Source organism: Melanostigma gelatinosum (assembly GCF_949748355.1).
Source record: "Melanostigma gelatinosum genome assembly, chromosome: 13".
Classification (NCBI taxonomy): Eukaryota; Metazoa; Chordata; class Actinopteri; order Perciformes; family Zoarcidae; genus Melanostigma; species Melanostigma gelatinosum.
In genome coordinates, this window is record NC_136646.1 from 2,824,753 (window position 1) to 2,836,983 (window position 12,231).

Below are 12,231 nucleotides of genomic sequence, written 5' to 3' on the forward strand. Positions count from 1 at the left end.
TGTTAGAATTGTGGCCTATCTTCTATTTGCAATTAATATGCATTCAATCCAGTTAAATTATTGAAATGAAAATGATAATCTACTCTGGCTAAGGTACCTTACCAAGAGTAAAATAACAGCTGTGATCTATACACTCCTCTGCATTAGCAACCTGCTGAAATGAAGGTACAGGCACCTTAACCCTCTCATTACTTCAGGGTTCTTGAGAGCAATGTGGGACTGTTGGGACTGTTAGTACACTGGCTGTGGTCATTACAGTGAACGTGCAATGAGAGTGTGATGAGAGGACATGTGAGCCCTTGTTGCTGTAGTTCATCTCCTTGGAGCAGAGGCTGCATTTAGCATACGCTGCCTTATCAATGTATTTAAAACACTGTGACAGTAGGAAGCTGTACTCACGTCTGTTTAGACCTCCACCTTTATCCAGACCGAGCTCCACTCACAGCTCAGCTGCGCTACACAACCAGCCTCCTCTCCCTGAAGCTCTTTGACCTCATCTCATCAGTATCTGGGCCTCATGTTTCGTTATCTTAAACGTTTTTATGACCACGAAATCGCCTCATTGTACTTTGAGTTAAAAAACAACCTGCCACCAGATGCGCCGGTGTTCGGATTTAACCAGTGGCGGCTGGTCAATAGAGGGCCATGGGGCACGGCCCCACCATGAGCCACACAAAAAAATAAATTAAAAAAAACAAAAATAAATTATAATAATCATAAATTATACAAATTGTCAATATTTGTGTTTTTGAACTATGGAATGTACCCAGTAACGTGTGTAAAGTATATCTGTGCAAAATATATGCTTTTCCTGCTCGTGCTCTCTGCCTGTGTGTTCTCTGCTCGTGCTCTCTGTCTGTGTGCACGACACTCTGAGAACGCGCAGCTTGGGGGGCCTGATCGTTTTGGCCCAAAAGAGACGGGTCTATGAAGCAGTTTAGCCAATTGCTGATTAAAGATAGAAATGAGTGACATACAATTTAGCCAATCAGCGCCCTCAAATAGATTCAGTGTGGGGCCAGAACGATCTGGCCCCCCTCGCTGCGCGTTCTCGTCAGGAGAAGTCTCTACAGGCGCCCGCGCCAGCGCGAGCGCTACTCCTCCAAGACCCGTTTGAGAGGAGAACTTTGAGGAGATTCTGCAGCCAAAGAGCTGATATCAGATCAGCCTGACCTCACAATCAGACAGCAGACTCGCGGGAAAGGGAAGCAGTACATGCGAAGCTTCTGTACTAGCTGTACACCAGACAGGTTTGGCTAGCTGGATGACGTCATGCTAATCATTTATTTAGCTTTTTAAAACAACGGGGACAGATCCAGCACGGACAGTTACGGGAGTGAGGGATGAGGAGGTAAGGAAACATGAGAACACCAGGGTAGGGAGTGAGGGATGAGGAGGTAAGGAAACATGAGAACACCAGAGTAGGGAGTGAGGGATGAGGAGGTAAGGAAACATGAGAACACCAGGACACACATGAGAACTCTGTCAAGCTACATATTAGACAAAGTGAACATCTTTTCTTCTACATAGTTGTCCTCAGTCTCATCTGCTTAACTTGGTCATGGAGACATCAACATGTAATAGAGATGTTAAATTAACAGTGAAAACTCATCATAGCTTAATTTAAGATCAGTATTCATAATTACACTTCATGTTTACTTCTCCTGATCTTTACCTCCTATAACAAGGTCCATAGGGGCATCTCAATAAATACACGTTATATTATATTATATAAGTGTTATTTACTGATTGTTTTCGTGTTGGAATACATGTTAAATATTTAACTGCCAAGTAGTAATGCGTGTTTGATACTTACATTTGTTTTTGCATTAAATCATACTGGGATGTTTGCTGAAATTGATAGGATGGCCCTACCTAGAACATGTTCCAACAGCCGCCACTGGATTTAACGTTAGTGAGTGAACACGTGAACTGAACCGGAACACGGGGGGGCTGCATGTTTCATCACGTTACGTTTTTTCCTCCTAAATCGCGATAATGACGAACGTTAACAGTCGATAAAGTTCTGCATGTAGTGGACGTTAACTTAACCCAGCAAGTATGAACGGTAACGGAACATAACGTAACTTCAACTTTAACGGAGGGAAATGAAGACGCTGTAGACATCTTAATGCTGATTGGCCAAGACTCCACACATCAAAGATGTTCTATTGCGAAGATCACATCACATTTTCTCCTCGTCTGAATCCAATCTTTATAAAATGGTCATTCAAGTGAATATATTCACTAAAATAACTCAAACACAAATAAAGCAATGCAAAGAAATAAATCAGTGTCAAATCAATTGAAAAACTGCTTTGAGAGCTTAAGTCAGACTTTAACATAAGTTTTATTTTTTAACTTGTTGGCATGCATCTATTTGTTTGAGGCGTGACATGCCAACTGTAAACATTTTAAATATATTTAATGTGTACATAAAAACAAAATGAACGTAAAAAGAGTATAATGTCTATTTGGTGTACATTCAGCACATTGTGACCTCATTAGAGTTCCACTCAAATACAACTCAGAACAACAGAGTGTTGTTTTGTATCAACAAAATACAAATATGCAATAGTAAAAATGTATTACATGAGTAGAGCCTCTAACCTAATAAACAGTTTGCATGAACACATAAATGTAAAGCTTTTGCTGAAAGAACACAATAAATAAACTGTCAGTGCTGGACGAAAAGTAACAGTCAAGTGGAATCTATGTGCGCTTGTAGTTTTGTTGTGATTTATGTGTCGATGTTACCAACCACCACTGCCTGAGTTTGTGACATCCTCAGTGGAACTGCCGTTTCTGACCAATCAGCTGGCACACCTGCATCCTCCTAATGACGCTCTGAAAGGAAGGCTCAAACACTCCTGATGATCTTACATTCAACTGAGCAAACCAAGTGGAATGCCCTCTATCCTTTTAGCTAGCTTTGTTTGGTCAAAGCATTCGCGGTGTCCCAGTTCCATACTGCTTACTAATTGTAAATCACTTGCTTAAAAGATAAGCCTGGAGATATTTTATATCCATCTATCCGGGGGGAGCCAATCCCAGCTGACAGTGGGCGAAGGCAGGGTTCATCCTGGACAGGTCGCCAGGGCTGACACAAAGATACAGACAACCATTCACGCCTACGGGCAATTTAGAGTCATCGATTAACCTAAGCTACATGTCTTTGGCATGTGGGAGGAAGCCGGAGAACCCGGAGGGAACCCAAGCTGACAGGAGGAGAACATGCAAACTCCACATAGAAGGGCTGCCACACCACTGTGCAGCCCAGATATTTAATATGTTCCTTAGAATGAGAAAATATACTGTACGACAGTAGCGTATCAGTGAGTGTAGGCTGCAGATTGTGTCATTTCCTGTTGGCATTATTTCCTGTAAGTATAAAACTGAAGTGAGTTGATTTCTTAATTACCAACTAAAAAAATCATACTACAAAAGATTAGTATACAGAACATACTGTATACACTTTGGATGAGGTATAGAATTTGGACGAAGCATTTGTGAGGCAGGAATTTCTCACTTAGTCTTAACTGCAACTTGTTTGGTCAAACAATAAGAACATCCAAAAGTCCATTTGAATGCGTTGTGTATGTACCTGCTTCTCAAATCAGTGCTCATGTTTCAAATCTGCATCTAAAAAATAACAGATGTTTGAGGGCAGTCTTTGGCACTATAGGATTTTGTACTTGCTGGACAACCGCCTCTTTGTCCTCTACTGACCTCAGCACTGGTTACCACAACCAGAAGAGAACTGTTTATAAGACAGACTGCAGGGAATTCTGTCTGTATAGAAGTAAAACTCCCCTTCCTTGCTCCAGCACAGATATAATGCTTGAGCAAAATAAAAGCCAAATTCAGTATGTCTCTTGTTAGAACTTGTCCACTGGTTCATGGCAGAAATGGCAGTAAAAGTACATGAAAGGGGCGGGAATACGTAATAAAGGGCGATATGATCTGGGCTAACAGAAAGAATCAGGTTTGTTTGGGACAGGCAGAATATAATTGTGTAGTACAACTGAAGTGTGTGGTGGAGCAGCTCAGACCAAACCCGTTGTTCTCAACAACGCCCTTGCTTAAATATTCAAACACTCTAAATCGTAACAATCCCCCAATTTATCTCAGGAACTCCACACCGTGGAGCCAGATGACCTGGGAGGAGCTCAGAGGAGCAGCTGAACAAGAAGAGGCACCTCCTGCTTCAGACCAGCCCGGCGTCCTTGGCCATCTTGTAAAAGGCTCCTCTTTGAGCGAGGAGATTGGAGGGGGAGTCAAACTCTGCCATCTCTCCCTTGTCCAACACCAGGATCCTAGGGGAGCCAGATTACCGATGAAATTAATTATGTACGAATAGCAAAAGAAGTACTATAGCTGCTTCTTGTACTTCTACAATAGCTATCTCTACATTTGTTAGTACTAAAGCCTCAAATCTGCCTCATACACCCGTGTGTTAACATCTGGTCTGCAGGCATGCACACATCTAATGATAATGACAAACTAATATGTGACATCATCATTATCTTTACATGACAGATTGTAAACATAAACTAGAAAATGCATTTCCTGCTGAAAATGCGTTGGAATGCTGAAATTTGAAATTAATTGCAAAAACATTGCTGAAAATAGATATCCAATTTTTTTAAAATTGCAAAAAGCTTAATTCAAAAAGTTTAAAGATTCCAACTATGAAAAGTCATATCACCCCTCTCCTGAAAGAGCTGAACATTTTGATGTTCTAATGGTTTCTGTGGCTTAAAAAATTTCATCAGTGGTGATATTTGTAGTAGTAGAAGTTGTAGTAGAAGTATTATTCGTCGAAGTATTAGTAGCATTAGAATAAGTACTAGTAGTAGCAGTAGTGATATTTGTAGTAGAAGTATTATTAGTCGTAGAAGTATTAGTAATTAGAAGAAGTTGTAGAAGACGTAGTATCAGCAGTCATAGTAATAGCTGTAGTATTGGTCGTAGTATTTAATATAACAGTAGCAGTAGTAGAAGTAGTAGTAGTAGTAGTAATAGTAATGGCAGTAGAAGAAGTAGCAGTAGTAGTACTAGTAGGCGTCGTACCAATAGCTGTAGTAGTATTACTACTTTTAATAGCATGAATAGCAGTAGTAGTAGCAGTTGTCGTATATGTAATAGTAGTAGTGGTAGTAATAGCAGTCGTGGTTGTAATAATATTGATGGTAGCAGTAATAGCAGGAGCAGTAGTAGTAATAGTAGCAACAGCAAACATTATAGTAGAAGTAGTAGTGATACTATATTAGCAACAGCAGTAGTAGTTGTCGCAGTATTAGTAAGAGCATTAATTCTTTTAACAAAAAAGCCAAATTTTGAGCTTGTTTAAATGCAGTTAATCCATGGGGCTTTTATTTTGAAAGGGTGGTGCTGGGTGGGGGGGAGAGGAGACATAATCATCATGTTTGACACATAAACAAAGGTTATTAAATGCCTGGCTTCATCACAAGCATTTCAATTAGAATTCACTCTTTGGGGCTTTTATTTTGAAATGGGGTGTGGGGTGTGGGGGAGAAGGGGAGAGGAGACAGAATCATAATGTTAGATAAACACAAACCGGTTATTAAATGACAGGCTCATCACAAGCATTTCAGTTAGGATTCATTCTGTGGGGCTTTTATTTTTAAAATGGCGTGTGTGTGTGTGGGAGGGGGAGGAGGGGGGAAAGACCTCTGAAGATCCCTAAGACCTGAATGACTGTATGAGAGAGACACAGAGAGAGAGAGGGAGAGGAGTGTATGTGCGCGTGTGTCTGTGAGTCTGTGTGTTTATAAACATCACTAATTGGCTCAATCGCGAACACCTGTGTGCCTGAAGCCATTTGAAAATATTCTCCATAGAGATCCTATTGAAAAAATAAAAAGCTTAATAATTCAAAAAGTTTAAAGGTTAGAAATATAAAAAGTCATAGCACACCTCTGGTGACAGAGCTGAACATTTTAATAGTTGAACGGTTTCTGTAGCTTAAAAAATGGAGGAGGAGAAGAGGGGCACGGAAGAAATAGAAGTTGAATAAAGAAACAGGATAACAATAGTTGGAATGCTTAACAGCATTCCAACAATGAGTGAGTGAGTGAGTGAGTGAGAGAGAGAGAGAGAGAAGAACAAATGAGTGAGTGAGTGAGTGAGTGAGTGAGAGAGAGACCTCTAAAGATCCCTAAGACCTGAATGACTGTATGAGAGACACAGAGAGAGAGAGGGAGAGGAGTGTATGTGCGCGTGTGTCTGAGTCTGTGTGTTTATCAACATCACTAATTGGCTCAATCGCGAACACCTGTGTGCCTGAAGTTATTTGAAAATATTCTCCATCGAGATCCTATTGGAAAAATAAAAAGCTTAATAATTCAAAAAGTTTAAAGGTTAGAAATATAAAAAGTCATAGCACCCTTCTGGTGAAAGAGCTGAACATTTTAATAGTTGAACGGTTTCTGTAGCTTAAAAAATGGAGGAGAAGCGGTGCGACGGAAGAAATAGAAGTTGAATAAAGAAACAGGATAACAATAGTTGGAATGCTTAACAGCATTCCAACTATAACTATTTATCGTCTGACAATGAGATGACCATGCAATGCTCATAAGATATAGGATCAATGGACACAATGAACACTGCTTTCTTTATAAGCTGTATAAATTTAAAAAATAAACTCGTACACACACAAAACAATAGGTATTAACATTTGAAAGCATTATGTAATGGAATCTGTTCACGTGTGGTATACATTACCTGGTGTAGTCCATGATAGTGTTAAGGCGATGAGCTATTGTCAGGACGGTGCAGTCCTCAAACTGAGAACGGATGGTGGACTGGATCAAGTTGTCTGTCTCCATGTCCACGGCTGCTGTGGCCTCATCTAGAACCAGGATCTTGGTCTTCCTCAGCAGAGCTCTGGCCAAGCACACCAGCTGCCGCTGACCAACACTGGAGGGAAAACAGACGTAAACGATCTATAAACAGAGAGACTCTCCTTCCTAAGGTGATTTTTGTACTCAGATCAGGGTCTGGTTAGATAGCCCCTGGTCCTCTTTGGGTTGTGTATGCTTTATTTACATGTTGATGGAGGCTTGCAGTGTGTCTGAACTAAAGCTATAGAGCAGGTTAGGCATTGCTCAGCTTCTGTGATGGAGATATTAACTGTAGCATCCCGGCTGAATAATGGTCTGTAGTCTTGAACTGATGGTCCATAGGTCTTTATTGAACACACCTTGAACACACCGTAAGAAATTGTGCCTCTATCGGCCAGGTGCTAAAATAATAAAACCGTATCCATCTTCTTTGTTAAAACACCTTTTCCGTCCCTTTAGCGACTTTTCTAACGGCTGTCTACCTACTTCCGGTTTATACCACCAAAATAAAAGCGCAACAGGAAATGCACCGACTGCAGTGACAAAACGTCCAAAATAAAAGACATAAAAAAGGAACAATCTATTTAAATACACTATACATTCTCAGAAGTCCTTTACACTCCCACCAAATCACGAGTGGTTTTAAGAATAAAATGGAATACAAAAGTACAAATTATTTCTAAACTCAAAATGACATTAACTCTAAAGGCTCAGTAAATACCACATAACTTTCGCAAATGTCCACATTTAAACTCTTCATACAATAAGGGATACAGTTGTGAAGTTAAACAGTCTCTAGGAGTAGAATCAGCTTCTGAACAGGACGTTCAACGATGGATGGCTTGCCAGAATGCTGTCCTTCCTTTCCCAATCTCTGAACCGAATTTTCACTCTCCTTACGAGTCCATCCTTACCACTGACAGTCTCTAAGACTCTTGCGAGTCTCCATTCACCTCTGGGCAACAGTTCATCAATGTCCATCACTATATCACTGACACACAGATTTCTCCTCGGTGTATGTCAGCGCTGCCTTGCGATGATGTGAAGATATTCACGTTTCCACCGACTCCAGAACTGCTCGGCCAGATACTGCACACGACGCCATCTTTTCACTCCGTACAAGTCCTCTCTGGGGAACGTTCCAGGTGGCGGAAGAGCTGTTCCAGATTTCATGTTGATCAGATGATTGGGGGTGAGTGGTTCCAGGCCGTCTGGACTGTTTAAGTTATCCACAGTGAGGAGTCTGCTGTTGACTATGGCCAAAGCTTCATAAAGTAAGGCAAGGCAAGTTTATTTGTAGAGCACATTTCAACAACAAGGTAATTCAAAGTGCTTCACATAAAACCATTAAAAGCATCAAAACATAAGGCAAAAGAAATGGAGATTTAAAAACAATTAAGAACATTCATTAAAACATTAAAAAACAGTGTAAGAACTAAAATGCAGTAGTAAAATGCAGAAATGCAGGAAATTGATTAATATATTAATTGAATGTGGTTCAATTAAAGGCAGCAGCAAACAGAAAAGTCTTCAATCTTGATTTAAATGAGCTGAGGGTCTCAGCAGACCTGCAGCTTTCTGGGACTTTGTTCCAGATATGTGGACCAGAAACGCTGCTTCTCCATGAGTAGAGTTCGTAGTGAAGCATCGTTAAGTCTGCTATGGGGAAGTGTAATTCAGCACACTCCTGACAGTCTTTATTTGGCGCTCCCATACGCCGCCTGCATGACTGGAGTGGGGCGCGTTCATGACGAAGTCGCACTGTTTCTGTGACAGAAATGTATTGAGTGTCTGTGTGTTAAGCTCTTGTAAAGCTGCCTTGAATTCATTCTTTGCACCAACAAAGTTAGTGCCTTGGTCACACTGGATTTGACGGACTGCACCGCAAACTGCAATGAAACATTGCAAGCCGTTGATGAAAGCATCCGTGGACAAATCTTCCAACATCTCGATGTCAATGGCCCGTGAGCAGTTGGAAGTAATCACCTCGTTTACAGTTTTTCGTCTGGCTGCGCCGTCTGCTGGATTTTCATTCGTGGGTACGTAAAACCATTGTTGGGGGCTTGTGTTATGTCGGATCTTTTCTAAGTTGGCAAAGACTTGACGCCAGCTCTCCCACCGTGGTTTCAGTATCTCTGGCAGGGGGTCATCCCAGTCAGTACCTTGGTGACATATTTTCTTTACGTCGCACCTGAGAGCAATAGGGTGCTGTATGAACCGTATGAGGACACCCGTTAGGTCGTTCATCGTGTCTGGGCCTGGTAGAAGGTGTTCGTTTAGGTTTGTGGCGCAGTACCTTGCAGAACAGTCGAATACAACACTGAGTTGTTCAGGCTTTAGGGTGGTAGATGTGATGGGGAATGTACCATCGTTCACCAGGAGTTCCATCTTTGTTTACTTCTTCGACATCACCTCTCTCAATGACTTCTTTCAGATCTGCTGTGTAGTCCTTATGTTTCTCGTCCTTGTAGAACCTCCGTCGTAAATGACTGAGCCTGATTTCAGCAAGTTTGTCATCAGGTAAGTGTGGCCGTTGCTTAAAGGGCAGAGGCATCTCGTAATGTCCCTTATCATTTTTCCTCATGCCTTCTTTGAGTTTGTTCATGTAAACGAGATCCTCTTGTGAGACAGTCTTGTCATCTTCTTTGGTGTCTTTAAAGTCTGATTCCAGGGCGCTTATCACATCCATCGGCGTCACTATTGGGAGTTCCTTTACAGCGACTGTGACACAGGCTTGATTCTGTTTCATCGAGACACGGTGTTGAGCAGCCTACAATGCTCCACCCCAAGTCCGCAAGGATGGCATACGGCTCGTTGTCTTTTCCTGTTACTACTTGTCTGGGTGTTAGTGTTCTGGGACAGTTATACCCAATCAAGAGTCCTAGAGAAGAGGTGGCATCTTATCTGCGATCGTTGTTCAGTGAGGCCATTGTTTTGCAGTTTCGTGAGTGGGAATATGATCACGATTCACAGGAATGCAGTCCTTCGTGTAAGGAGGAAGTTTGATGTGAACACATGAATTGTAACCTCTCACACGTAGTCCAGACACCCTTTCACTTTTCACAATCATGTTTTCTCCAAAAATAGTGGTAAGTTTCAGTTTCACAGGGGAGGCATCTGCTTTTAGTTCATTGCTTACCTCCTTGTTGATGAAGGTGCTGTCACTTTGAGTGTCTAGTAATGCGTATTAGCTTTACATTTTCTTCACAGTCACTTAATATTTCTAAACCCTTCACATGGGGCGTGGCTTGGAGACAGGCACTTAGGAAGTCTGAGAATCTTCTTAACCCTTCAGCATCCTTGGGCTGAAGTTTTGGCCATTTTGATAGCTTGTCCCTGAAAGCTCTTTGGATGACAAAGGGCTGACCGTAGCGTTGGTTGAGCTTATTCCATGCATCTCTATATGCCTCATCATCATTGCGATAGAATGTGCCTTCGAGACATTTATGAGCAGGGCCACTGACGTATTTCTTTAGGTAATACAGTTTATCAGCTGAAGAAATACCCTTTCGGTCAACAAGTGACATGAACGAAGCCCTCCATTCAATGTACAGGATTGGGTCTCCACTAAACACTGTAGGCGTTGACACTGGGAGTCTGTTTATGGCTATGCTGTCTTAGATTGCTTGGGCTAGACAGGACATGTCATTAGCGGGCGCAGATGTCACAACGTGAGGATGTTGATGGTATATAGCAGGGTTGAAAGAATGAAGGGGGATCTGTTGTTCTGCTGAATGGACTGTCTATCAGTTTCTTGTCTGATTTCTCTGTCGTAGATCTCCAGTCTAGCACGAGCAACCTCCATCTCTCTTTCTACTTGTAGACGCTCTAATTCAGACGTCTGCATTTCTAATTCCTTCCTATAGTTTTCCTCCATTATCCTTGTTTTTTGAATGAATGAATGAATTTTATTTATATAGCGCTTTTCACAGACAATAGTATCACAAAGTGCTTAACAGAGCAGACATGTAAAAGCATAAAAAACACAATGTGACCCTAGGGTCAATAAATTATATACACAGAGAAAAGTAAAAAAAATAAAAAAATAAAAAAAATAAAATAAAAATGTAAAACATATTTTAAGAGCAGGTCTAGGACATGAGTTTACTTTTACACAAACGCCAGCCTAAACAGGTGGGTTTTGAGCTGGCTTTTAAAAGTATCCACAGTATTTGCGAGGCGCAGAGTTGCAGGCAGAGCATTCCAGAGCCTCGGGGCCACTGCCTCAAAGCCTCGGTCACCACGGCTCTTAAATCGTGTGCGTGGGACAGAAGACCTAGAGCGTTTGACCTGAGAGTGCGGGCGGGTGAATAGGGGCGAAGTAGATCAGCTACATAAGCCGGAGCCTGACCGTGAAGTGCTCTGTAAGTGATGGTGAGAATTTTAAAGTGTATCCGAGATGCTACAGGAAGCCAGTGGAGAGATCGGAGTACGGGGGTGATGTGAGACCGTCGATTTGTCCTGGTGAGTAATCTGGCGGCAGCATTTTGGATGACCTGCAGACGGTTAAGAGCAGATGCACTGAGTGATGTGAAAAATGAGTTGCAGTAGTCAATGCGTGAAGAGATAAATGTGTGTATGATCATCTCTAATTCAGGTGTTGATACTACAGATCTCTCAGTTTACTGATATTTCTTCGATGGAAGAAACATGACCTGGACAGCTGCTTAACATGAGGGTCAAATGACATGGAGCGATCAAAGAAAATCCCGAGATTGCGCAAGTTGCAATGGGAAGCAGAGGAGAGAGGACTAATAATCTGCCTGATCATGGGGACAAACTCCTCTGGAGCAATAACTAGGACCTCCGTCTTAGAGTCGTTGAGTTGCAAGCAGTTTTCTGCCGTCCAGTCTCCGATGGCATTGAAACAGTCCAGGAGCCTAGTTTCTTGTATTTCCGTTTGTAGCTTATATATCTGATCCTTTATGGCAGGGGTGTCAAACATACAGCCCGCGGACCGGATGCGGCCCGCCACGTCATTTTATGTGGCCCGTGAATTTGCCAGCAAAAAAAAGAAAAATAAATTATTTTTCTTATTTCTTTACAAAAATTAAAAGTTAGATGTGAAAGTAAAAATATCCCCATGGTCGAAATTATGAGATAGAAAGTCGAAGTGATGAGATAGCATGTTCTCTGTGTGCAGACATTAAAACTATCACAACAGGTTGACAGGAGATGCAACAACCCATAAAGAGGATTTCCACGGATGTGGCTCCGCCCATTTTACCGGGGACGCATCGGAGGTGACTTGTCTGTACTTGGGACAGCCAAATATCCCAGAATGCATGTTGCACCAGCAACAGGAAGCAATGGCGGAGGAGAAATCACACAACTGGAAGTTGACACTTTCGAAATACTACTGTTG

General features: G+C 41.8%; 1 protein-coding gene across 1 annotated transcript in view; it reads right to left on the reverse strand.

The window, feature by feature from the left end:
- Window positions 1-2,331: 2,331 nt before the first annotated feature.
- abcc1 (ATP binding cassette subfamily C member 1 (ABCC1 blood group)) overlaps window positions 2,332-12,231 on the reverse strand; it is a 41,724-nt gene continuing 31,824 nt past the window's right edge. The window contains exons 30-31 of the mRNA XM_079282228.1: window positions 6,748-6,942; window positions 2,332-4,316 (exon numbers count right to left, since the gene is read on the reverse strand). Coding sequence (XP_079138354.1) covers window positions 4,208-4,316; window positions 6,748-6,942 — 304 coding nt within the window. The 3' untranslated portion in view covers window positions 2,332-4,207. The remainder of the gene's footprint in view (window positions 4,317-6,747; window positions 6,943-12,231) is intronic.